Source organism: Melospiza georgiana, chromosome 11, assembly GCF_028018845.1.
Source record: "Melospiza georgiana isolate bMelGeo1 chromosome 11, bMelGeo1.pri, whole genome shotgun sequence".
Classification (NCBI taxonomy): Eukaryota; Metazoa; Chordata; class Aves; order Passeriformes; family Passerellidae; genus Melospiza; species Melospiza georgiana.
Window position 1 is genome coordinate 7,969,867 of NC_080440.1, and position 27,387 is coordinate 7,997,253.

The 27,387-nt window shown below is 44.8% G+C and overlaps 1 protein-coding gene across 1 annotated transcript in view; it reads right to left on the bottom strand.

Annotated features, from left to right (window-relative positions):
- The window catches only part of PTPRG (protein tyrosine phosphatase receptor type G), a 390,728-nt gene extending 364,655 nt beyond the window's left edge, over positions 1–26,073 (bottom strand). The window contains exon 1 of the mRNA XM_058031858.1: positions 25,945–26,073. Coding sequence (XP_057887841.1) covers positions 25,945–26,029 — 85 coding nt within the window. The 5' untranslated portion in view covers positions 26,030–26,073. The remainder of the gene's footprint in view (positions 1–25,944) is intronic.
- Between the last annotated feature and the right edge of the window lie 1,314 nt (positions 26,074–27,387).

The window sequence follows — 27,387 nt, forward strand, 5'->3', positions numbered from 1 at the left end:
CATACTTTTTTTAAAAAAGCTTTCATTAGAATTCTCTGAAATACTGCCAGGACAAGTAGATTAAACCTCTGAGCCTTCCTGTGAAAAACTCAAGTGCAGGAAAGAGATAATGGGGTAAATATTACCCTATTATTGGGGTAATATTAATAGGGTAAATATTACCCTATTATTGGGGTAATAATAGTGCTGGGGATGACTAATAGTTTTTTTTTTCATATAGACCATACATGCATAAGAAAGTAAAAACAAACCAAACTGAAAACACTGTTTTTAAAAATGCCTCATTTATTTCTTAGAACCTTCCCTTCTCCCTGTAACTGTTTCGGGGTATTTGGGTTCACAGGAGCCCACAGTGCAATTCAGTGGCATTTCAGCATCAGAGAGCACCAAGAATGTCCCCACTCAGGACAGCCAATACCTGCACGGCCAAAGCAGAGCACTGCCAGAGAGTGAAGCAGTGAAACCAGGCACAGCCACCCTGATTTCAGCAGAAATGTTGAGCAGCCTGTTGAGGCTGATGGCAAACCTGAGCAAGGCTCTGTGTTCAAAGAGCTGCTTATCTCAGCCCATCACCATGTCCATCCAGCAGCCACAAAGTCAGTTGCCCTCCACTGTAGAAGAGCACATATAAACACATCTGTCCCTCTGTTCTCTGAAAGGGACCCAACTGGATCACCACTGGCAGCAGCACACCAGGCAACTGTGCCACTTGAAGGAAGTGATTCACTGCACATTGTGGTTTTAAAGCTGCTCATCTGTACCAGCTCAACCAGACAGTTTTTCTTCTACCACTTCCTAGCAGTATTAATTATTATTTTAACATTTTAATAATAAATACTCATCTCCCCTTCACTTAGAAAAAAATATTTCTGCTTTTAATGCTCCTCCTAATCCTTAATCTTGTCTTCAAGAACATTATCTCTTCTATTAGGATGATACATGTGTGTTTATATGCACAAATAGTCATTCAATCATTCATTACATTTAGCTGACTGTTCTAGAGGCACTCCAGAAAGGCCCAGAATAGCTGAAATTCCCAGGTAAAGCTGTTTCTTGACACCATGACACAACATGATCCATTTGACAAAGCGGCCAAAAACCTGAAGTCCTTTACTCGTGTAACACTGGTTAACATTGGAAATCTCAGTGAGATCAATTTCAATCTGCCATTTATTACTACTTCAAGAACTCTACATGCCTTTAAGAGACTCTGCAGTAAACCCTTGCCCTTTCTATCTCCCTCATACCCAAGATCACAAAACTAGAATGTCCCAAGCTTTAAGAAGACGCTGCTTTCCTGTTGACTCAGATTGCTTCCAAGCAGCTTTGCACACAACGCTATCACTGCATTACATCACAGGGACCTTTCCAACCTGCAGTGGAGGCAGCAATAATGCACACAAACCAGCTGGCAAACAGGGGTCATTTCAGCAAGACATTCTGCAGATTCTCTTCAGAGGAAAACCTTCATCTTCCTCTTAATGGATTGCTACCATAAATGTTTCATGAACATAATGTTTTATGTGAGTGCTAAGCAAGACAAAAAATATTTGGTATTTCCAGTAAAACAACTGAAACCCAGGGTGATTGAATGAAAGCATTCAAATCAAACATCTGCACATACATAGATAACCTATAAAAAATATTCCAACTGATTAGCCAAAACATTACTGGGCTACATTTGACAATTCCATCTTATTAATATAGTATCACCAAAACATTTCTTAATAGAGCTGCAGCAGTGTGGGCCTCTACAGAACTGCAGGAGACAGGAGAGAAACCAACCTCACTCAGACACTTCACAGGATTTGGAGCCAAGGAAATTTGGATGCACTAATGCACCAATTTCCTTGCCTTTGCAGAAAAGGACATTTGAGCTGTACATGCAGCAAAAACTCTAAGAGCAACACAAACATTTCGCAAATTAAAAGGGAAACACCAAGCAATAAATCACCTACTTGGCTTTAGAAAAAATTTACTTATAGTTTTTGAAAAACAAACAAACAAAACAAAAACCCCGGTAATTTATTTGCTTAGTGAAAAACTTCTCACTTTCACCATTTTGGCTGCAATTCAATAATACATTTAAAGAATTCAAGAATTAAGTTCATGTTTAAGCATGTTCCTGAGTTAAAGCCAAGTAGTAAAAATGGGCTGTTGAGCCAATATAAAAAGAGCACAGCATTAAACCAAAACTACTGATGGCTGCAGCCTCACACACCCAGCTGGGCACAGGGCACAAAACTGAACAGTGTGAAGGAGTCTCTGCTACATGGGCTAAGAGCTCCTGCTCCAAAGTCAACAACACAAGGGTTCTACCCATGTTTATTTGTCTGTGTCTTGAGCACAAACTCAAAATGTCACAGAGGCTGCCTGCAGGTTCTCATCAGTGCCTGCAACTCTGCTGCTGCTGCAGGGACCCCACAAACCCTGTGCCAGCTTCACCCCACAGTGCTGGCACCTGGCCTTTCACAGCACCCTCTGCACCAGGGTGAATCTGCAAAATTACTTTTTAGGGCCTCACCTCCCTCTGAGATTGATTTTGTCAAAGGTGCCAATCTTTCAGCCTCACCCATTCTGTGGTATCACAGTCTGGGTAGTCTCACACCTCTGCTTCAGAAACATGAATTACCACATCATGGAAAGATATCAGCCTCTTTAGCAGCCAATCCCAAATTATGAAAAACAACAACAAAAAGAAGCTGCTGTCATTCACAGAGGAAGCAGATAGGGAGAAGGGCTGTCCCTTAAAGCTACTTATAGTGCTGCAGTACTCCAGGGTCAGGAGGGTCTGCAGATGCTGACAGGGGAGCAGGCTCTGCCCCAAACTGTTCACACAAACGGGATGTCCAACCAACCCAGCCTGCTTGGCTCTAAAACAAACCAGCAGCTCCCAAATACTGAAATTCAAACAAACCAAACCCCACCCACAGCCCTCTGAGCCACCTAGCTCTGCCCTGAGCTCCTCAGTATAGCAAAGCCAATTAAAATAAACAGATTTATGATGCTCAGAGGCTTTTCTGCATCAGGACCATTCATGGAGTGGTTACAAAAAAAAAAAAAAAAAAAAAAATCAGAACTACAAAGGCAGTAAGGCCCAAAGCCAAAGCAGCTAAAGTTACATTGCAGGAAATACTTGAGGGATCCTGCTCACAATGGGTGGTTTCCTGCAGCTCCAGCCCTACCAGGGCTCCAGAGCATTAAAGGCAAGCTCTTGGCCAGAAAGCTCCAGCTTTAGCCAGTGGCAGGATGAAAACAGGGGCAATGTTAATTACAGGTGAATCAGTGCCCTGCTTTCCCCACGTGCTCCCTCTCTGTCCCTGCAGCTGCAGAGCAGATCCACAGAATGTTCTGCACAGGGAGGAACCAGCAAGTCCATCAGAGTCCATTACATGGGCAGGCACACATGGGCCTCTGCATCTCAACCACTGGCTGCAATAATTTGAAATGGAAAGAATTTATAAAAAGGGATATATTTATAAAGCCAGAAGCACTTTTTCCCCATACTCCATAATTACTTCTATTCATACTTTTAAATTATACAACATTTAGCAAGGACTATACTCTGGTTAAAATGGAAGGCAGTTTACAAGTGTGACGTTCACTGGTCTATAAAAAGAAGGAAAAAATAGAAACAAGAAGAAAACAAAGCCAAAAATCCATCCACACCATTGAATTATCATTTTCCTGTCACCACCAGTTTATTCTGACCATATGAACACTGGCATGTCATTCTTTTGCTTTCACAGGAGGGAAGACAGAGCTCCACTGAAATCAGAACAATACAGATGTTATCATAAGGCACATAAAACTACACCCAGGATATTAAAAAAAAAATAAATAAATCTGCAGTCCACTGGCAGATCCAAATTCAGAATAAAGGCTGGTGGGGATTGTCACATAGGTAGAGCTGACAAGAACACGGCAGCTCAATGCAATGCACAATAGTTTAAGCACAGCTGGACTGGAAATTCTTCAGGGCCAGGTCTGTGCTTATCCAGACACAGAGCAAAGTCTCTCATGCATTTGTTGTGCTACATAAAGCACTCACTAGGTTGATTCTACAAACCCATACATTTTTAAGAATTACGTCAAGGTACGTTTTGCTACCATTATTTCTTAGATCTCAAAAAAGTACTACCCCAACCACTTTCTCCCTCTCAGTAAAACAAATCACAGCATCACATCCTTCCACTATTGAAGTCTGTGGGCACAGGCTCAAGCTCAGACTTTGCATACTTTTACCTGCCATTAGCTGCTTACTCCCACACAGAGCGAACCTGGACTGCTTTTATAGTCACCTGCATAAATGTTTTGTCAAACCACAAAATTGCAGAAAAAAATGAATGAATGACCATTACAAATCCATTTGGGCTACATCATTATCATTTCAGACTACAACCAAATCCCATTTTCCCTTTGCAAATTCAATTTCCATCAATAGCCCCATACATCAGCGGCTGCTCGTGTTTGTGGACTCATTTTTTACAGTAAAAAAATTGAAAGATTACTGCCAGTGTAAAATAGGCAAGCTGCATTTTCAATTCCCAACACATGTGTTTGAGGGGAGAAAAAGAAACACAAGGAAAGGGGAAGAAATGCAAATGACTGCACTGCTATCAGCTGAGTATTACCCTAGTGACATTAACATACTTCATATCTCTGGTTGCACACTTCACATGGGGAAAAAACCCCCCTACATTGCCATTCAAGTAAATTCTCCTATAATTTTAGTGATTATTAGTTTACTCTTTAGGTTTCTATTATATTTACCCAAAACCAAGCAGGGATATGTCTTTCTACATAGGTAGCTTTTATCTAATTTGGCAAATGTTTCCCCATGACCAACATGGATAAGGCAGATTTCAGGTGCAATGCTGCTTTCCAAGTGACAAGACAAAAAACCCAAAATTTAAAAAAACACCCCCACACACTGAAAAGGTTAAACAACTGCTTGGTGTGCCACATCCCTTCCACACATTCTGTGGAGCATCACAGAGCAATGATGTCTGCAGGAGTCAAAACTCCAGACTTGTCAGGAAAAAAAATGTACCCTATCATTATTACAGGTACCAGTTCCCAGCACATTCAGTAACTAGCACTGAATTTCAGCATCTGTGCTGCATGGATAATTCAGGCACGTGTTAGCTGGCTGCTTCTGGTAACCACTCATTTCATTTGTGATGGGCTGCAATGCAACAGAACAGCTCTTGAGGGAATTAGAGCAGGCAGGTAGTTCCTGTCAATCATTTCAAGGGTCCATTCTCACACCAACAGACAGAAGATTCAGACAGCACACCAATTAGTGCTAATTGTAGTTTTCTCCAAGTCCCTCTGCAACCAAAGATGACAGAGACTTCATATGTGCTTCTTAACATAAGTGGCAACACTAATTTTGCTCACTTCAAAATCCTTTTTGAACACAGAGCTCTAAGCTCGATAAATAAGTTTACCAAGTTTTCAAATGGCAGAAGTACCTCTCCTCTAAGGAATCTGCTCAAGTATTTTTCTTTACCTCAGTGTCACAGCTGTCTGAATAGGAAATGGTTGTTCTGCAAGTTTTCATGCTGCATTTCCCTAAAACAAAGGGTGAAAATCTTCAGAGACCTTGACGAGAAGAAATTATCAAGTGCCACGGTGTGGTGTGCACACAGGGTCCAAGGACCTTGTCCAGCAGTGGGAGCACCCAGGGGTGCCCAGAGCAGTGAAACACCCTGGGCACGCCAGGGCTGCTCCAGCACGCACCTGGAGTTTCTCTGCCCCCAGCAGCACCACCCTCCCTCCTGACCCGCAGAGCTGCAGGGAGCCTCCCCCACACACGGAGCAGTTCTGATGTCAGGAGCTGCTCACTCAGGTTCCCTTCCCTCCCCAGCAGGCAGGATCTGCTCAGCCCCTCCAGGAGCTGCCCACAGCTTCCTGAGGGCCATGGCAGCAAAGCACAGAGTGAGCCCAGCAGAGCCACACACCAAGTCTTGGGGAGTTCAGGTCAGGTCAATGCTGTCACATTCATCAATGGGGAACTTCAAAGGCAAAGGGTACTGGGGACAAACACAACCTCAGTTTCTCCAGGGAAGTATTTGTATCATCTGTGAAATCCACAGTGAAAGACAATTGTGGCTTAAAAAGGATGTTTTGGAAATAATTTTTACACCTCAGTTTCATACCAATCCTACAAACATCACAACCAGTCTGATTCAAGATTGCCCAATGTCCATCCACCCAGAGACTTTCAAACAACACATACAACTTAAGACCAAAACTGTGTTTGCTGCCAACATTTCATGCCTTAATCATTGTATGTTTAAATACACACATCTACAAAACAAATGCCATGTCCACAGACCACAAGCCTTAAAAAAAGTGAAATAGAAAAATGTTAACAATTAATTAAACCAGTTCTCATTACCTCAATTTCCATCTGCAATTATAATCATTTCCCATTTAAAATATCTACCACATTTTATTCTTAATTAAAAATTACATCCTTGCAATGAAGTGCAATATGAATTAACAATTCAAATGTTATCTATGCAAATTTGTTAGTCCTTCGATTTTTCCTCCATTTATGCAAAGTCATGTATAGGTTTATTTTTATTAAGCTTGTATAACTTCACTCAACATCTTCTGCTCTGAACTCTACACATATTTCAATCCAAGGACGCAGAAATAAGTTGTAAATTACACAATTTCTTTTCAAGTCTCATACCATTCATTTAAGAATCAATACATATGTGAAGAGGTGTCTTTCCTAAATAATTAGGAAAAAAAAAACACTGTAATTTTAAGATTCAAAGGCACGTTAAGTCTCCAGTGGTTTTGACAACAGCCGTTTCTTCAGGCCCTGCTGTGTAAAGCCATTGGAGAAATTACTGTAACACAACAAAACCCCATCTCTAAATTAGCTTTGCCTGCACTCAGAGTTCAGTGACTCAACTCCTCAACACGACTCTCTGCCCTCAACTCTCCCACAGGCATCTCTTATCCAATTTGGTTTTATCTCCCTCAGCAGTGTTTTGAACTTTTACCCCAGATTTAAAATTTCTCCCTGCTTCATCAGCCAAGAGCAAACTCAGACTCTCCAAGTGAACCAACCCAAAGCATTAATACCTCCGAATGTGAATTGTTTGCCTACAGAGTCTGTTGATTTCAAAGCAATTCAGAAATAAAATGGCAACTTTTTTCAAAGCCTGCACCATGAGAAAACCCAAGAGTTTAAAACCCATTTGACAAGAGTGTCATTAGAAGAATACATTCAGAATTTCACACACATCCTACCAACACCAATCGCTACCTTGCCCAAAGCCACTCACACAGGACTCACACTCACAGGACCAGCTGAAACTGTGCCACATGGACAAAATAAAGGGGGATTTCTCAGCAAGGATCAGCTCCAAGAAGATGCTTGTGACTCCATGTTCTGGCTCCCCTGCCAAGAGCAGGCATTCTGCAGCTGGGAGAAATTAAGGCATCATCCAGTAAAGCTCTCCTCAGCTGTGTGGTCGTAAACCGAGGTTATTCAGGATGGCAATTAGCTGTGTGTGCTCAGCAAGGGAGCAAGCAAAGGTGGCCAGATGCTGCACAGATAAGATCCACACAGAGATTATCATTACACACCAGAAGATGAATTTTTCAAGGTCCAGAGGGCAGTGCAATGGCTTTAAACAGAGTATATACTTATGAGGCAATTAGATGTGTCAATGTGAGGCACAAGAAAAATGCAGCAGATTGCAGCAAGATCTGCAGTTTACTAAATTACAAGGACAGTTCTTGAAGTCAAATTATACAAACACAATTACACAAATTACACTGTAACCTTCAAAGGAAGAGGTCTTCATTGTATTCCAAATGCCTCATTGTGTTTTATTAATAAATTCTGGCAGGACAAAGTTTGAAGTCATGCATTTATTTCAGTGGCTAGTTTAAAACCTCCTTTATTCAATGATCTTTTTCTGTCATAATCTCTTTATCTAATTTAAAGAGAGTGCATTTGCGTTCTATGAGTGTAATTTTCATTTAAGTTGTTATAATTTGTGCACAAAGGAATATGTCACTTCAGCTCACCAGCTAATACATTCTCCTGTGCTATTTGTGAGCAAAAGTAGACTATTTATATATCCCAATATGGGAGTCACATTTTACAAAAAAGCCCAGATAGCATCAAGCCCCACATAGCACACCTGGGAGAAGTCACAGGACATTTTTACACAAGAACTTACTCTTGTTTGTTTCTTTCCCAACCTGCAAAAACTGTTTGAGACAACAGCAACCAGAAGGGACTGAGATCTGAGGCAGTTCCCTGGCATTGTCTATTCCCTCTCACTCTTCCAGAAGAAAGCACGTATGAAGTCTCTGTCTCCCCCTCCAATTATGTCATTTGTCCTCTGCTAACTCTTATCCATGTAAAAAAAAAATCCTTCTATCCAAGACTGTAATTGGAGGAGCTTTAAATGGCTAATTTAACCTTGGGAGGATGTTCATTTTCACTGAGCATATCTCTCCAATCTATGAAACAGACAAACCCTTTCACCTGAGCATGCCATTCTTTAATTGTGGCAGCACTCTGAGATAATGCATTTCAAATAGTTGATCAACTCAGGAGGAATACGAATGCCCAAATATTTAACAGACAATGATGCCTTTTTAAATGAAAACTCAGCCTTGTGAAGATGGTTATTGCATGATCAACAGCATCCCAATACCATCACACAGAGACAATTTATTTTACACACCACAAAGAGCTGCTTTTTCAGAAACTAATCAGTAATTCGCAGCTGTATCATTTTTGATCTGTCTCAGGCACTGCATATCAGTTTACCAGCTCACAGCCTCTCTCAGAAGAGGTTATGTGATTAAAGAGAAATGGAAAGACTACTGCTATTTGTCCTCTTTGAACAACTCCACCAGCTCAGTATCAATGCTGATTCCATGATTATGAACCTCCAGAGCAAACCAGACTCATGCTGCAGCCAGCCTTAGAGAAGCTGAAAGGGTGAAGGTGCAGCTGTAGCATCCCCTTGGTCAGAGAACCTCAGATAACACTGAGGAAAGGTTCCTTTATTCTCAAGTGTAGCATGGTCTGATAAGACAGGTGTGTCCAAAAGGAATTCAAGCCATTAAAGAAAAAAAAAAAACAAAAAGTATTCCCTGGAGAATACACAATACACATCACCTCTTCTTCACTGTCAGTGTACTCATAGTCAGCATTGCAAAACATTGGGACCCCTAAGGACATCTGCTGGCACAATAAACATTGCCCACAAAGATCCCAGAGTCCTCCCAAGGTCCCTTGGATCCACTCGGTTCAATCTGTTGCTGTGCAGCACAAACTTCTCCTTGTCTTGCTTCCCAAGCAGGGAATCCAGGCAGGCTGACACCTGCAGGTGCAACTGCCAGGGCAGGAAGGCCTGGCTGCTCTCAAAGTGCTTTTACACAGAGTAAAGCAGGAGGAAGTCTGGCCATGGGATACCTCAGCTGAGCTAAGCACAACAAGCTGCAGCACAGAAACTTCACCTCTTCCCTTGCCACAAGAGTGAGGAGCCATCCTGGGTCAGTCAGCCTGGGCTGCATTTACCTGGGCACACACCTGCTCATCCTTGTGCAGCCTTGAAAGGTCTTGAAAGCACCACCAAAGACATTGCCAGGACCCTGCTGAGCCAGAGGCTGAGAGGGAGAAAACACAGCCACCCACTCAGAGCTTCTCATGCAAACTCTCAAGATACAGGAGCATAAAGAGGCAGGACAGACTCTGTTTTGTGAGTATACTGTGAAGAACATGGTCCAAATAGCTCTAGTCTAAGTTTAATTGCTTCTAAACAGGAGTGACTTTGGCCAACAGAGAGCAGAGGAGTGCAGTTTGCCAGTCACAGGTGTGATGTGCTCACACTGGTCTTCACTGCAAGGATGGAGGATCACATTCAGCTGTTCTGTGGCTCTCAGATCCAACCCCAGCAATCAAAGCTAGAGCAATTCAACCCAGGTTCAACATCCTGGAACTGATGGAAATGCACACTGTCCTCTGAGAAGTGCTGGTGACACACAAGCCAAATTAAGAAGGTATTTTTAGCATGTTGGTTCAGCTTCACCATCTCACCAAAGAGCTATGGCCCAGTCCATTGGTGCCCTTCTCAGGGATATGGAAACATCAGAAGACACTGAGATCATCAGGGGAACACAGCCCATTACTCTTCAAGGTGTGCTTTCTTCACAGTAAGGTTCACACCAGGACACCAGAAACTATCCTGGTTAAGATCCTCCACTACAAAGTTCAGACTTTTTTTTTCCCCACAAAATGATCATCAAGTCTTTTCAACTTGTTTATGCTTCAGCAAATCACCTATGATCTGGTATATTATGCCATGCTATTTCCTTATAATTGTCACTTGCAGAATTCTCCCATATTCCACAGGGAGAATTCTGGGCCTCACAAACACCCTTAAGATGGCACTAAACAGAGAAGAACTAGGAAAGGAGTGGCAAAGAAAAACACAGCTGAAGTTTAGATTAAAATACATGTTAAACTGATTTTAGAACACCAGTGTGTATTTTACACAGACTCTGTTACCACTGTTTCTACTGCTTTTTCTTGAAACACTAAAGAAAATATATAGCTGGCAAAACAGAGCCTAGACAGAAAAAGGGAGAAATCTGGCTGTGAACATGATTGTCCAAATAGCTTGTTTCTTCACTGCTTTCCCTCATTGCAAAAAATGTGTCCATAGGCATCAGTGTTTGAAAACAAGCAATCTCCACACATTTCCCTTCCACGACACGAGCTGCCCAAACTGATGAAGCAACATGTAAAATATAAAACATCAATGCCACTGTAGCTTTTCAGGGAAGAAACTGCAATGAAATATCATTGTCCTCTATCATCGTAGCCTGTGGTAGATAAGTTTTTTTCTTGTCAACATTGCAATAAATCATTCACCAGTCAGATTTCATCTGATGTTGCACCATCACACTCAAGGTAGAAATCTCCACTGCCTGAAGGGGGACTTTTTTCAAGACCAAAAGCAATAGTCCTGTGTAACCAACTACCTGTTTCTATGTAATGCAGCCTTTCTCCACCACTTTGACCCTGGTGCAAAATTAACAGGGGCTACCCAGTTTTTAATGGATATCTACAATTCTGGCTTCAAAGTCAACAGAAAAGTAATAACAAAGAACACTTCAGCCAAAGGAATCACAAGGCCATCTGCCTGCAGTATCACACACCAAAGAGGTTTCCTACCCTATAAAACAGCCTTGTTACTTGGTTGGAGAGGACTACACTTTAAAAAAGAAAAGCCAAACTGATCATTTGATGGTGTCTCTAGTCATGTATTCAGACACACATTATGAATCCCCAGGGAAAAGTCAGTTCTACTCTACTACACAATATCTGTTGAATATTTGTTCTATTCCATATTCCACCTACTGCTTTACTAATGGAAGAAACCCATTCTGGTATCAGTGATCCAAGAGCATCACAGCATTCTCCTTCCCAGAGATGATAAAGAGCTGAGAAATCAGGTCCAGGTGTCTGTTAAAGTGCTCCAGCTGCTCAGCTCTGGGGGATGGATGACACAGCCACCCACAGCTATGAATCCAGGGACCCCAAACTCCTTCTGCAGCCCCCTGAGGGCTGGACAGCAAACCCTGCTGAGTGTAAAAGCCCAGCTACACCAGGGAGGGACAGGGCAAAGAGAGGAGCCCCCAGGCACAAGGGGAGGATTCCTGCAGGTGGGAGGCAAATGCCCACAGCAAGGACAGCTCAGTGCTCAGCAAGGCAGCACTGCACATCCTGCTGGGTTCTAGGTTTGCAGCCAAGGAGAACAACTCAGAAACCCCAAACACAATCAGAAGAACCACAGAGCAGTGACCATCAGAACAAGCCATTGGTGGAAGACAGACATGAATGAAAGACAAAGGAATAGCAAAGCAGCTCTCTGAAGTTATTGATAGTTCTGAATAATATACAGTCCTTCAATCTAAGGTATTTCTACAAGATGCTGCAAATACTCAAGACACTAACACTGCATTATCCTTACAAGTCCAGCTGAAAGGTTTCTGGAGCTCTTTTTGATTTTATAACCAGACGCACAGCATTAGCTCCTCCACAGCCACTTTGGCAGCACTGGACAAGGCAGGACAGCAGAGTCCCACCATAAAACACCAACAGTGAGCAGACCTCTACAGAGCACATGTCACACACAGCAGGGGAGGCAGAAAGGTCCAGTTTTTGCTGATGCTGCTGGCATCAATCACAGCAAAAGTCAGTGAAAGGTGCCAAGGGGAGCACTGGATATTTCATCAGCTTTCCAGAGCAGACAGGACACTACCCCTGACCCTTTATTTCACTCAGTACTGCATGCCCCAGCCAGCCAGTGGAAATGTGTTCACCAAAGTAATGTATTTCATGTACACCTCACAAAGAAACAGCACTTCCAGTAAGGCCCACATGCTTCAACAACATCCAGTGAATCCAACTGAAAGCAGCAAACTCCAGGATCGCCTCTCTACACAAAGAGAAACAAAAAGGCAAATCAGAAGCAGAGAGGCTGTAAAAATCAAACTGTAAGGCCCATGTCTCAGTGTACAGAGTTTAAAAACACCTGGTTTTGCAAAGAAAGAGCACTGCTTCATTATGGAAATGAAGTGCTCATAGCCTCAGCTCAACTGAAAGCACAACTGTCAGGCCCATCAATAATTCTGCCCTGCTCTTCAGCTTTTTAGCAAGTGAACTTCTTAATAGGGTGCAAATGAGTTGGAGGTGTTACTCATTGACAGTGAGCATCTTACAGACCTCATCTGCCTCTGCACCCAAAATGCCTGATCATGTCTCCCAAATACAGGAGTGAAGGGGGGAATGCAATCTCAAACTGCAGGAATGAAGAGTCATTGATCAAGAGAGAAGTCAGAACTGTACAGTGTGAAGGTGTAATCAAGATTACTGTGAAATTCTAAGACTCCACAGAGCCAATGAAAAAAGTTCATTTTCTTCCTAAGTTGGTTTTCACCTTGGAAACTAATTGTTGAAAGAGAAAAGGTCACAGTGCTTAATAGCATGAAATAGGGAAAGCAGTACATGCAGATAGTGCTTGACATGAAGTATTAATTACCTTTTTGGCAGAGCATCTGTTTGTGCTGTGATGTATTACCCCTTACACTGAGCCATGGCTTAGGATTCGCTTAAGGTTGGTGTCACTGGTGCGTGGACAAGTCACTTTTACCTCACATCCCTGGATCCCTCCCAGGTGTGCTTATGGATTTTAAACCCAGCTGGTTTCTTGGCACATAAACACGAATTGCTGCGTGGTTTTAAGTTACTCATTAACTAATTTGCTGTTTTGTAACCAAATTCAAGAAATTCACACACAACTCCTATGCTGCCTCCAAGGGTGAAGGAAATATGCTCTTCATCATGTCATCCAGTTACTAACCATGTTTTGTTCCTAGAAAACACTGCTTTAGCTGTTAACTTAAGAGAACAGTCTCTTGCTTTGATTACCAAGGTAGCCAGATCTGCCTTTTTTTGCCCTCTTCCTTAACCTGTGAAAGTATCTGAACCAAAGCAAACAGAAGGAAAAGAAAGGGTGAGAGAAAAATGAACCCAAGAAATTAAAGTAACAGGCACCTCATAACACTTAGGCACTTCAAAGGAAGGTCAAACAGGAAATGAGATTTAGACCAAGCAAAAGGTTCTTGTATTCAGAATTAAGCATTCCAGGAATTCTTCAACATTTCTTCAGTTACAAAAAGCACTGAGCAAGATCACAGCAACACAAAGAACCACCTGATAAAAATACAGGCATCTACTTTTCCAGCAAACCACCAAGGATGATTTCCTTGTCACCCTGATCACCCTGTGATCAACTCACAAGAGCAGCAACTCTTCCTCTTCTGGACATTTCATCAGAGCACTGCCTGCAGGAATTGTCTCTAACATTACATGATGGCTCAGCACTGCCTTACCTGGGAAGCCCCAGCACTGCTGCAGTGTGAATTCCATGTTGAATTTGACTCAGGGTAATTGTTATTGCTGGCAATCTGCTGGCTGTGGGGTAAAAGCCAGCTGACAACACAACAGCTTCTTACATGAATTGGCATAATGCAGGAATATCCCAGCCAAAGACTGGAAGCACAGAGACCCAGACTCTGCTTTTTCCACTGGAAGTCATCCCTGCAGATCACTGCCCAAATGTGCCAGGGAAAGCCTGAGCTACCTTGCCAGTGCAGGACTCCAGGGTCTCAGCATTCACTACAGCCCCCAAGATATTTTTAAACTACTTCTAACTGCCAAGGATTTTTTTACTGCATTTATTTCTCAGTGATGACTTAGACTAAGTGCTTATTTTTAAATCATATTTGACATTTTGTTAGGTACATTGGAAAATAAACCAATTCCTACATATGCAAAAATTAGGAATTAATGAGGCCTGGCAATTATCTTGATGCAAAGAACCAAGTGACTTAGTTGAACACACAGAGACTCACTTAAAAAAAAAAGTCTGCTCTAGTAGTTAAAAAACAAACGAAATTGCTTCTTATTGATTTTAATTTAGGCTGAAACACTAGCTGTCTCTCCAACAAAGCCAAAAATGGAAACAACTATAAATGAGTACAAGATGTGATAAGATAGACAGATTCTTAAGCAATCAAGTATAGAGATGACCTCCAGTTTAGACAGTAGTTAAAATATGATATCATATGTATGGATCAATAAATAAGTTTGCATTTGTCTCAGCTCCAAAAGCTGGAGAGCTATGTTCTCTTTTCCTTAGCGACTCTAAAATGTTGTCCAATTAAGCTCTGGGTTTGTTTTTTTTTTTTCCTTACAGATCCTCTAGATTCTAATTTACAAATAAAATCAAGAGAAGCAATTAAATGTTTAGTACTATCAGCATGTTTCCCCAAGTGATGCACATGTGCAACAGAATAGAAGTAGTCCAATCTTGATACAGGAGAACGGGTTACAAATTGAAATGCGTTCCCATTACCATTACTCACGGGCTCCACGCTCCAGCAGGTCCCAGAATCAGCAGCACCGTGCCCATCCCTGCCCAGGAGCTGCTCTGAGCCACTGCACTGCATCCTCCAGAGCCAGCACAGGCTCAGGGTGCCCAGGCACAGCGTGTGCAGCACAGAACAGCTCTACAAGGGACTTTTGGTGATGGCCATCCAGCCCAGCACGTTAAAGGCTAATTAAAACCTTCCTGGCAAACTGCCTGGTCACTCTTCTCTGCTCTCCAGACAGCATGCACTGCCAGGGCCTGCCTGAAGCACACCACAGCATCAGGATCAATCAAGGGTGATTTATGAGCCTTTCAGCACACCAGAACTTGAGCCAGCATTACCTGGTAGGTGCACATCAGGTCTTCTAAGGAGTTTTTGTGAAGGCTGCTATATTTGGAAGGCAGGTCTCCCTCTCTCCTTTATTCATAAATAACTCCACTTTCGCACATACCTTTGCATACTCCAAGCTCCTCCCAGATAACATCAGCTAAGGGAGAAGGGACTGGCTTTTCACCATTTGATACATGGTACCAACTTTTTCATACCAACATGGAACTTTTTCCCTAGTTTATGCTGTATTTTATCCATTTTATACAGATTTTTTACATTTCTCTTCCAGGGTCTCTTTCATCTTGCATTTTCTGCGTGGGTCTCTACGTGGGGAAAAAAACTCAAAATCACTTAACAAAGGAAAAACACAGTTGCAATGCCACAAAAATAGGCTGGTGCAGCATCTCAAGTTATTTCACCATTTAGTGTCAAAGTTTGCCTGCTAGATTTCAAGTAACTTGTTTTCCTTTCCTTTTGATTTCCATGAAGTTTCCCTCTGTGTCTCTTCCCTCTCTCTATAAACACCAAATCAAAGACATTGGGGAAGCCCATGAACCAAATTCCACAGCAAAGGGAAACTGTGACAGCAGCTATGACAACTTTCGAGGTAAAAAGCTGAAAGCATCCAAGGGAGGCCACCTATCACAGCTGAGATGGTCACAACACACACACCACACAACCTCAGAAAGCTTTCAGCATTCCCCCAACAGAGTAACACCTTACCTCATCAGAAGGCTTCAGGCATCTGCCCAGACAGAGTAACACCACACCACTCCAGAAGGCTGCAAGCAACTGCCCCTCTTGTTCTTCAGCCCAACCTTTTATACCCTCATGGTCAATGCACTGCACCTGTGTGCCCTCTGCTCCCTTTGGTGGTTGGCCAGAGCCCCTGGGCACTCCCTGGCTCGTTACCTTCAATGCTGCTCACCTGTTTTTCACAGCTGCAGCTCATTGGGGATGAGGCACAATCCCACCCCAATTACCCCAAACTGTGTGCCCACAGCCACCCTAAAGGAATCAGGGTCACAGTAACAGAGCAGATCTACAAGGTGTAGCCGTAGCATCCCCTTGGTCAGAGAACCTCAGAAGACAACAAGGCTCCTTTATTCTCAAGTGTAGCATGACAGGTGTGTCCAAAAGGAATTCAAGCCATTAAAGGGGAGGGGGGAGAACCAAAACAAAAAAACCCAAATAAACACCAACAAAAAGACAAAAAAAAAAATCCTCCCTGGAGAACACACACCTCCACTTCTTCACTATTTGTGTACTCATACTTAGCACTGCAAGACATTGGGTCCCCTAAGGACATCTGCTGGCACAATAAACATTGCCACAAAGATCCCAGAGCCCTCCAAAGCTACCTGGGATCCACTCAGTTCAACCTGTTGCTCTGCAGCACAAACAGCTCAATATCATTCCCCCCACTCACTTCCAGCAAAGGAGGAAAAGAAACACTTTCTACCAAAAAAACTACAACTGTTCCCATTCCTGTTACTACTGTTACCTTTAACAGTAACAGGGTGAGGGCATGGACACAGCAAAGCCTCCCCCACACTCCTGGGAATGCAGTGCCTCCCTGGGATTGCACCACACACACTGCAATGCCCACTCCAGGGGTCTGGTGGAGCTCATCCCTTATCCACACCCAGGTCATCACTCCAGGGTGATAAATCTGGCCCGAAAGCCACAAGCAGGTTCTGGAGCTGTGTGAAAACTTCAGTGTCTGACAGAAATCAAAGCCTGAGTTACCCTCTACATAGATCCACACTTGGACTAGTTAGAGGATGCACAGATTGCTACTCCCTTACAAACTGCTGGGCTTAAAAAGGAAACAAACAGAACCAGAAGAAATTGATCCACACCTGGACTATTAGAGGATGCACAGATTGCTACTCCCTTACAAACTGCTGGGCTTAAAAAGGAAACAAACAAAACCAGAAGAAATTATCTGAGCGCTAAGACTGCAGAGGACTTAAGCTTTTCTTTCTATTTCTAAAATTCCCATTAGAGCAGCATTCCAGCCACGTTAAAAATAAAAAATAAAAAGGGGGAGAGAAAATGATTTTGAAGAGCTTATGAAAGTAAAGTTAGAAACTCTAAGAATCAGTGATCCAGGCCACATCCACTGAACTGCAGAGTTTTTCGTTCAGCACTGACTCCAGTAATGATCTAGAAGTCATACTAGGCAAACAATCAACATGAGCTTCCTTGCTGTGCCAGAAAAATAGGGCACTGAAAATCCCTGGACAAACAGAAAGGGCAATAGCATTGCACATACATTTTATGAACAAAACCAGTGTTCAGTTCTGGTGTGCACCTTTCTAAAGAAAAAGAAAAAAAAAATCTAGAGAAAAGCTGAAAAAAAAAACCTGACAAAAATTGTTCAAGGACTGGATAAAATCTCATGACAAAGGGTTTGTGAGGTTCAGGTCACAGGGTTAATCAGGACATTGTAACATGGTTTTGTCCTAATGTGGAAGTACTCTCATGGTAACAAAATATCAGAGGGCTCTTTCAACTAGTAGAGAAAAGTGAAACAGATAAGAGACAGTTGTTAAAGTAGTTGGATATTTATAGTTTGATAGTCAGTAATTCAAGCATCACTTTTTTTGATGGCTTATTTATTTTGGTAACTACTCTTAGAAAGAAGTCTGGGATAATTTCAAAATGGGCACCAAACAAAAAATTTATTTAAAGGAGACAACTGCCAGCAATTCCAAGGACTGATACATATGATAAAGCATCCTCCAGAGAGCCAGAATTTTAATGGATAGATTGAACATCTCTGCTTCATCACAGGCGGACTCATACAAGGAGCTGGATTTGCATTTCACCACACAGAAAAAGAAAAACTTTCAGAGAAGTACAAAGACAGTATTAAAACAGCACCTCTCTGACACAAGGCCACCCAAAGGGAATATTGACAATAACAAGCACAGTTGTATTTCAGAATAATGCCATGATGAGGGTTACGGCACAAACCCTCACCTGGTGAAAGCTGCAGCAGCAGTGCCACAATGGTGTGCAGCAGCTGAGGCTCTGCCATTGCACCAAGAGAAGAAATTAACAGAACTTGCACATTTTGCACCCCCAGCTTGCAATTATAACAATGAATTAATTCACAGTAAACAGGAGGGAAGCGCTTTGCAATGCATAAACAATGTAGTAAGAAACAATTTAAAAAGTCACAGTTTCTGAAACTGCTGTCACTGAGCACAAACTTTTAACACTTACTTAAATAGCTAAAACTGTACAAAGGTGTCACGTCAGAACACAAACAGTTATACAGAAACCATATAATCTGATGCAAAACCCTTGGGCAAAGAAGGAAAAATAAACAACTAATTTTAGAACCTGAACACTCCATTAGCACTTCTCACCAATTAAAATATGATGCAACTGCTGTCAACAGGCAAATTTTGGTTGCATTTTAAGCATGGATTTAAATACAAAATACACAAGCTACTGCACTGTAACAATAATAAGTCAACTACCTACAAGGAGAATGGAGGCCAACAAGCAGAGACTTTCAGCTGGTTCTCTCTGCCCATCCAGTGAATGCATGCAATGTTTAAGGGACAGACAGGCTACACAATCCCTCATTTCCACTCTGACTGCAGTAAATCTATACCATAATCTCCAAAAGTCTAAAAGCACCTTAGTAATCTAAATGTCAATGAAAGTCTATAAAAAATTAATCCTTAAACTCAATTTTGATAGCAAAGTAGATCTGCACTTAATTATTTGAAAGTTACCAGGTATCTTTATTGTTTCCAGGGGGTTGGGAATGGGGAGGGATGGCTGGACACAAGCCTCACACAGAGGCCACTAAACAGAGGTTTAATAAAAACATGTCTAAGGAAAAGAATTCACTGAACTTGCCCTAAAAAACTCTTTGTCAAAACCTATTTATTTTGAGGCATGCATCACAAACTTCACTAAGATACAAACCAAATTCTTGTAAAATCCAGAAGGGGAGAGAGAAGGTGGGGAAGGGGAAAACAGATTATTCAGGGAAGCATTTCTGAGCACACCAAAGTGACACAAAGGCAGAGAGTAGTTCTCAGTGATGGGAGTTACTCAGGGGCATTCTCGTTCCAATGAAATGTACAGACCAAAGTAATTTGCTTTCAGCTGAGGACCATCAACATGGGCCAGGACAGAAATGTTTTTATTTACCTCTGCAGCAGAAAAATTACTTTTACAGTGCATTGGGACAACATTATCAACATATCCTGCTTATTCAGTGTTCACCTCTTCTTACACTGAAGTCCTCTTCCAACCAACACTGGTCATCCCCCAGCCTGACACCTCTCCAAGGAACTCCAGGTCTAAGACTTCAGACTGTTAAACAATCATCCAAGTAGATATTTTATAGGAGCAAGAAAAGGACAAGGGCTGCTTTGGTTAAAGCAGGTATTACAGCATTTTCTATGTCTCCTGCAAGCCTCCTGCAAGGACAGAAGATGGAAGGAGTGAGGTGTGGGAAAACTGAACAACTCTTCACTTTGCCAGTGAGAAGTTACCAGATAGCTTTCCTTTCCTGTCAGCAGAATAAATTGTCTCCCAACAGAACTTTTAACAGCACTCTGTCAGAGAGACAGGCACATTTTATTTCAAAAAAAAGAACAAAGCAGCTGCCACAAGACCAAATAACATTCTGCATTTTGCTCCTAAATACCACTGCAGCTCCTCAGGGCTCAAGGTTTCATTCATTACATTGCTGCAAGCAGAGAAAAGGATTTTTCAAAGGAGCTTTCCTAAGCTGAGCATCCAAGTCTCAAAACACCTAGATTTTCCTTAGAAAGGCCCCCACACTATGAATGCAAAGTCCCTCAAAGCAGGCACTGGACAGGATAAACATCTCACAGGCATGACTGCAGCATTTGTGCACAGAAAAACTCCAACACCCACATCAATTGAGATTTTATGTGCCAGTACTGCTGGCAGGTGCATGATGCAGACATGTTTTAAGTTCTAGAAAATTGTTCATCATTATTCAAATGACTTGATAATTAAGAGCACTAGTACTTCAACTCCCAAGCAAACTTGGAAATGCATAATAAAACCACATGAAAAAAAAAACCAAAAGGCCATACAGTAACTGTTTTACTTTAACCATAGTTCACTTGAATACTAATTGAAATTGCTGTAAAGTGAGCCATTCAGTGTAGCAGAACACAGTGACTGCATGAACTCCTGAGCTCCCTTAGTGGCCTGTGCCCTCACTCCTCCTCCTCCAAAGCAGGGAGTTTATTCCCACCCCTGCTTTCTCCAGCAGTAATATCAGGGGAAAGGAAAAATGAGACAAGAGCAGCAATATCCATGGAGTATCTCAGCAGCATCATTGCTGTGCTTGCAATCTGCTCCCTAATTCATCTGTTCACTTTCAGGGTGGGAAGAGATTCTGCTTAGGCCACAAATATGTGACAGCTCAAGGCATAAAGCTGGAATCTGCTGTGTCCTGGCAGCTGTGCCTCAAGAAGATGAGTGCACATTGAAATGCAGGCATTTGGAGACACAACCAGCACAGCCCAGATTCATTCAAGAGCGCACTTGTCCTCAGTGAAGTGGGCTGAGATCATCTGGGAGCACTGGAGGACCTGTTAGCAGCACTGAAAGGAAAAAACCAATTTGACTTGCCCTGGGGCAAGTAATCTGTACCCTGCAAAACAGATAACATGATCATCAGGGCAAGATTCTGAGCAATGGGAAAATTAACAGCACTCAAGGATCATTTCTCTGTGTTTTTCTTTTTCCTCTAAAGGTTTATGGACACACAAATGTGGAAATCAGCTGCTTTCATCCAAAGTGAGTCTCTAACTGGGCACCTCCAGTTGGCCACACCTCAGGCTCTTCTGCTCAGGATGAAAGGGGCATTAATGCACATCTTCCTTCTCTGCTTTGCTTCCAACCCATGCATGTGCTCACAAAACTGATACTCCCTGGTGGAACTGGGCTGTACCTGGCCATCTGTGAAGTTATGTTCCCATCAACCTGTGCAAGAAAATGCAGATCCACAATTTTCACTTGGAGGAAACACTGACATGAGTTTACCTCACGAAGAAGGAAAAACTTGATAAAGATATTTAGACACCTAAAGCAGCAAGCAGTCCCCAGAAGGAGTATATAAACCATAAATTAACCCATATGGTGCATAGCTAAATCCTCAGATGACTCCATATTTTTAAAAACATTTGTCTGACAAGCTTCACTTCCTAAAATACTTAAGAATTGTTGTTTAGAATTAAACTTGAAGTGGCATGGCACATAAACATAAATAACTACAATTTCATCAACACACAAGAGCAGCTCTATAAAATGGAAGCACAATAACTTGGGCAAACAGAAATTGGGCTCATTTTTTTCATAATTTCTCTGATTAAAGTTATATATTAGCTAAAGCATAGTGTTATTAGTAGACCCTTAGGCTTCAGAGCACATCATGCCACATGTTCATTTGGCTGCTAAAAAGCAGCAACCAAATGATTAGCACTTTTTTCCAAGGACAGTTGAGATTAATAGTTTGAAGTCATTCCTTAATTTAACCATGAAACTTGAACATTTAAATTAGAGTCAACTTTAATAACATTTATTTCAGAAAAGTGTAAGTATGTTAGTCCTTGAGCACTGATTATAAGATGGATAGAGCTGTTAGCTGTCTTTTCTGTAATTGGAAACAAATTCCAACTATTAAACTTACAGAACTTGGTAACAGCGCAGCCAACACTTGGCCCTGCAAAGACCCAGAAACTGGGAGTGAAACCATGACCCTACTGAATCAATAGGTGATTTCCAGGGATTTTTTTACGGTACCAAGCAGGATCTATTTGTTCCACAAAGGTTTTCAGTGTGGATGCAGGTGGGATGGGTGAAGGACCCATCTCTGCTTGACTCACAGAAGTCCATCTCTGCTCTAAGACATGCCTGTTCTGAACAGGATTAGAACCCCTCACATCCTCCTTTCCTAGACACAAAAGATGTGGTATAGAGGATAAGAGAGCAATAAAAGAAATGCTAACTCATACACACAGGCAAAAAATCCTCCTTGTTCTTCCAAGCAGAGCAACATCCCCAGCCTGGATGCAGGCTTTGTAGGCATTGCAGTATCAGTGAGGGAATTCCAGTTACCCTCAAATTGTGTTCCTTTCTTTTTTTTTTTTGAACACATTAAAATCCTTTCCTTCTGTGATGCCTCTTCCTCCCTCCCAGCTTTAGGAAGCTCTTCCTCTGGCTGCCAGCACAGACAGCTCCTGTGACCACTTGAGGACTTTCGCAAGCTGGGTCCAGGCCCCATTAACCACTAGCAAAGCTCTCCCTGGAGTTTCCCCCCACAAAAAGCAAACCACAAGCTCAGCTCTCGCAGCCTGGGAAGGCTCACTTGACTCTCTTTATCTGCAAGGACTCCATTAGCAACTTCCTGTAACGTATTCTGAAACAGCACTGAAAATAAGGGATAATTAAAATGTACGAAGTGTCATCTTCATAAAAGCCACAGGACTAAATAAAGTCTTGGAGGGCCCTCTCCTGTACATTCCGTATTTCTCTACGTGCACAATACACCTTCCTCCGTAAAACCTTCACTAGACAAAGCCAGTCCTCTCTGTACCTTTAGAAATATCTGAAGTAGCATTTACTTAGTTCATAAGGCATAGCTCCCAGTATAATTTTTCCTCCAAGCAGAAGACAGTTACATGCAAAATTAACTCTCAGCTCAGATCTGTGAAGATTCAAAATCCAAAATCCCATTTATGCAGTTACCAGGTTAGCAACAATTTGATTCATTACCAAAGAGCTAATCCAGACTCAAGAAAATTACTGTTATTTATGCATCCATCCTAAGATAATGGTAGCAATTGTCATTGCTTAGACGACAGGAATGTCAAAGAAGAGCTAAGAACTGCACAAATGTGTACCTTTTAATTCACAAAAAAATATTTACTCTCTCTTGGCAAAGCACCAAGAAATCAGATAGTAAGAATATCACCTTAATGCTAATATTTATGTCTTACTGATGTTTGGTACTGTGAATTTAGATTAATGAGCAAACAGACCCCATGGAAACAACCTCTCTTACCTTGTCCTGGTTTGATTTATTAACCAATGCAATTACCAGTGACAAGCCCACAGAAAAATGCACTAAACAGTTCAGAAAGAGGAAAACCTTACAGACAGTTTTTTTTCAGAGTGACTCCTTTCCCTTACTGCAACCAAAGGCACAACAACAAAAATACCGACTTAAACAGTGAAACCCTGTTACAACACCACTAACAAAGAAATACTGCAAAGACTTATTTTCTACACGGTTCATTTATTGTTACTGAACAAAGAAAAGAACAGCCTTTATGTCTCCTCACAAAGTAAAGTGATTTGCAGGGGAGAAAACAAGTAGTGACCTCTCTTCCATTTAAAGGGAGCTAGATATGAAACAGAGGCAAGAAGGATGCTTACAAATTGAAACCAAGCTGACAAACACCTTACTCCTTTAATCCTCTCTAAAAAATGCCACGAAAAGGTACAGAAGCATTCATGGTAGATACTAAATGGTTAATATCTGGCCGGGATTCCCTGCCAACACAAATTCCGATGATTTGCCATTGGATGTTGTCAGCACCAATGTCCTGTTACAGCCCACAGAGATCGTCCCTGCAGCTTCCCTGCCTCGGGCATCTCCGATGTGCGGGATCAGAGCCGGAGGCTCCCGTTCCTCGGGATGCTTCACTCGCAGCCCCGGCTGCACACCGGGCACCGCTGCTCCTCAGAGGGAAGCTCGGGCAGCGAGCAGGCACCGGGCTCTAACACGGCAGCTCTGTACAAAAACTAAAGGTATAAAAGCCTTTCTGGAAAATAGTTTGCTTTCCAGGCAAAGCTTTAGCAACGAAGAGCCCTGAAACATTCCCGAGTATCACACAGCTGGTTTATGGCTCCCGGCATTAAAGAGTTTACCAACACTCTGCAAGCGTCCTGCTACCCTCTGCTTGCATCCATCTTCATATTCGAACCATAATGCAAATATTATCTGGTTCAAACACCGCTGATCTAAATCAGCAAGTCATACAATACTGTCATATTAAACCAACATCAGGGCTTGTTTTCCTGCAGCATTCCCGGAGCCTGCCTTCTAGATGTAATTACTATACAATATATATCAGAACCAGAGAGAAAGGCATCACTCCAAAGGCTGAAATTGAGAACAAATCAATGCGAAGAAGATAAATGTTTCGTCAAAAGCTGCAGAGGTATTAACCCTCTCCCCAACTTTGTTTCTTTTTGCTTCAAATCATTTTACCACGTGAGAAGCTGCTGGAAGGAATGGGATGGGTCTATCTGCTTGGCTCTGCATTTGGTGTTAGGAAAAAAAGGGCATTCCAGGAAGAAATTTAAAAAAAAAATTTAACATGGAAAAAAAATGAGAACGCATAAGTGAAAGTTCCTATAGAACCTCCAGAACTGAATTATTTCATTAGGCTCTTGCACACCTGGCCGGGGCCAACAGGCAGGGCAGCCCCCGGAGCCCACGGCAAGGGCGGGAGAAGCCGCGGAGGGGGCAGATCCCTGGCAGAGGGGCTGGCGGTGCCCCGGAGCCCCATCCCCGCCGTGATGGAGGGAGGGAGGGATGGAGGGAGCCCCGGGCACTGTGACCCCCGCGGTCCCTCGGGGCTCCCGGCCCTGCCCGGGGCGCTCGGATCCCGGCGGGAGCGCGCGCGGGGCGGGGGCGCGCCGGGCGGGGCTCGCGCTGCGCGCCGGCGGAGGGGAGCGCGCCCCGCGGGGGCGCCGGCGGCCCCACAGCGCCCCTGGCGGGCGGCGCGGGCACTGCGGAGGCGGCGGGAGGGAGCCCGAGCCCCGCGAGTTCCCCCGGGCCGGGGCCGCGCGTCCCAGCGCGGGGCACTGCGGGGCGGGAGGGCGCACACCGGGCCCCGGAACACGCGAGCCCCGCGGTGTGACACGGGGCGAGAAGCGATACGCAAGCACCGGCCGCGGGGCTCGAAGCGGGGGGAGAACTGTGCAGTGGTCGCCGAGTGCCCCCCGCCCGCGGAACCCCCTCCTGCGGGTGCGCGGTGGTGGCCGCACAGCTCCAGCCCCGGTGCGGAGCGGGCGCGCAGCCCCGCGGGACTGCCCCCCGCGCTGCCAAGGTCAGCACGCGGCACGGCGAGAGCCCCAGCGCGGACACGAGTGGGGTGGGGAGGGCAGGGAGCCGCGCAGCGCCAAGTTTCTGGCGGGGGAGCCGGGGGGCTGCGGCGCGGGGTCGGAGCGCGGAGTCACGCTGCCTTTCGGGGCGGCGAGCGGCGGTCCCGCAGCACAAAGGGAGCTCCAGGCAGCCCCACGAAAGAAGAGCAGCGCGCAAGGACCCCCCCGCGCTGCAATGCACCGGAGACCGGGGACACCGCGCCGGCAGCGCGGAGCCCAGCCCGTGCTCCGCTCACGGCCCCACTCGCGGGCAGCGCTGCCCGCAGCCGGGAGAGTGCTGCGGAGCGGGAGGACACCCAGCGCTGGGGCCGCCCGGCAAAGGGGCCCCCGCGATCCCCCGCGCCCACGGGGCGCCCCGCCGGTTCCCCACGGGGGTCGCGGACACGTGTGGACGAGGCACCCGGAGCCCCCCCAGCCGCCGCGCTCACTCACCGGGGAAGCACACCACATCATGGAGCACGGAGCTGGTGATTTTCAAGAAAAAGATCCACCAACACGGTTGCAGTAGCCTCCGCATGTCCAAAGCCGCACATCGAAAGGGGAAAGGGGCTAAAATAATTAACACACAGGGGGGAGGGAAAAAAAAAGGGGGGGGAGGGGGCAAAAAAAAAAAAAAAACTTGTTGAAAATAAGTTTCTCCCCGCACCCCTGTTCCTGCGGGAGAAAGCGGGGGGCTCCTGCTCGCCTCCTCTACGGGGGGAAAAAAAAAATCCCCCCAAGCGCGGAGCAGGGGGAGCGCAGAGTGAGCGCCGGCGGGGCGCGGGGACCCCCCCGCGCGGCTCGGCGGGCCGGGGCGGCGCGGCTCAGGCGGGCAGCAGCGGCGGGGCGCGCATGCCGCGGACGGACGGGGCGCTCACAGCCGCCTCCGCGCACGGGCGGGCGGGCGGCGGTCAGCCGGGGCCCCGGCGCGCTCCATCCTGCCGTACAGGAAGTGGCGGGCGAGCCCGGATCCTGGCGGAGACTTTAAAGCGGGGCGAGGGAGAGAGAGGGAGAGAGAGCGCGGCGCGGCGGCGAGGCGAGGCGAGGAGAGGCGGCGGCGCGCCGGGCGCCCCGGCGGCGCGCCCCCGCCGCCCTTAAAGCGGCCGCGGCGGCGGGGCGGGTGCGCGCTCCCGTGCACGCTCCCGCTCCCGCGCACGCTCCCGCCGCCGCCCGTGTGCGTGGATCTGTGGAGGACGCCGCCGGCAGCGGTGGGGTTTGGGGCCGGTGTGTCACCGAGCCGCGGAAATTCGCAGTTTCGGGCTCCGCGCTCTCGCCCCTGGGAGTTCCGTGTCTCGTTGTGCCGCCCCCCGGTGCGTGCTGAGAGGGGGCTCTGTCCTTCGTGGGCCCCCCGCTACTTGTGTGCATCACTCGGGGTGCTGTCAGAGGGGTCCGGCCCCACTCCCCGCCCCGAACCCACGCGGTTTCCCATCCCCTTCGAATCTGTCCCCCACAGAATCACGCAGCTCAGCGCTGCGCCGGGTATTTCCAGAAATCCTCATGGAAATCGTACAGATTTTGTTCTTCTCCAGTGGTACGTATCTTTTTGGGTGCCGCAAAAGACACCTCCACCCCCACTACCCCTAGAATCACATAGATTTTTCCTCCCCCAGTAATACTCATCATTCTGGGTATTGCTGGAAGCATCCCACAAAATGCTATTTTTCCCCCAGTATTGTGCATTATACTAGATATTTCCAGAGAGCCACGTCAAAATGAGATAATTGTTTGGTGTTTCTGCAAAGTCAGATGAAGGCTGTCCCAAGCCACTCTGCATCCACCCCCCACACCCCCGGCAGCAGTTTCTGAATGAGTGATAATTTTGCACAGGAAACAGAAGCAGAAGATGGTGTGAATTCAGGATGAAGGGATGGTTGCTTGCACTTGGTATTTCCTGGC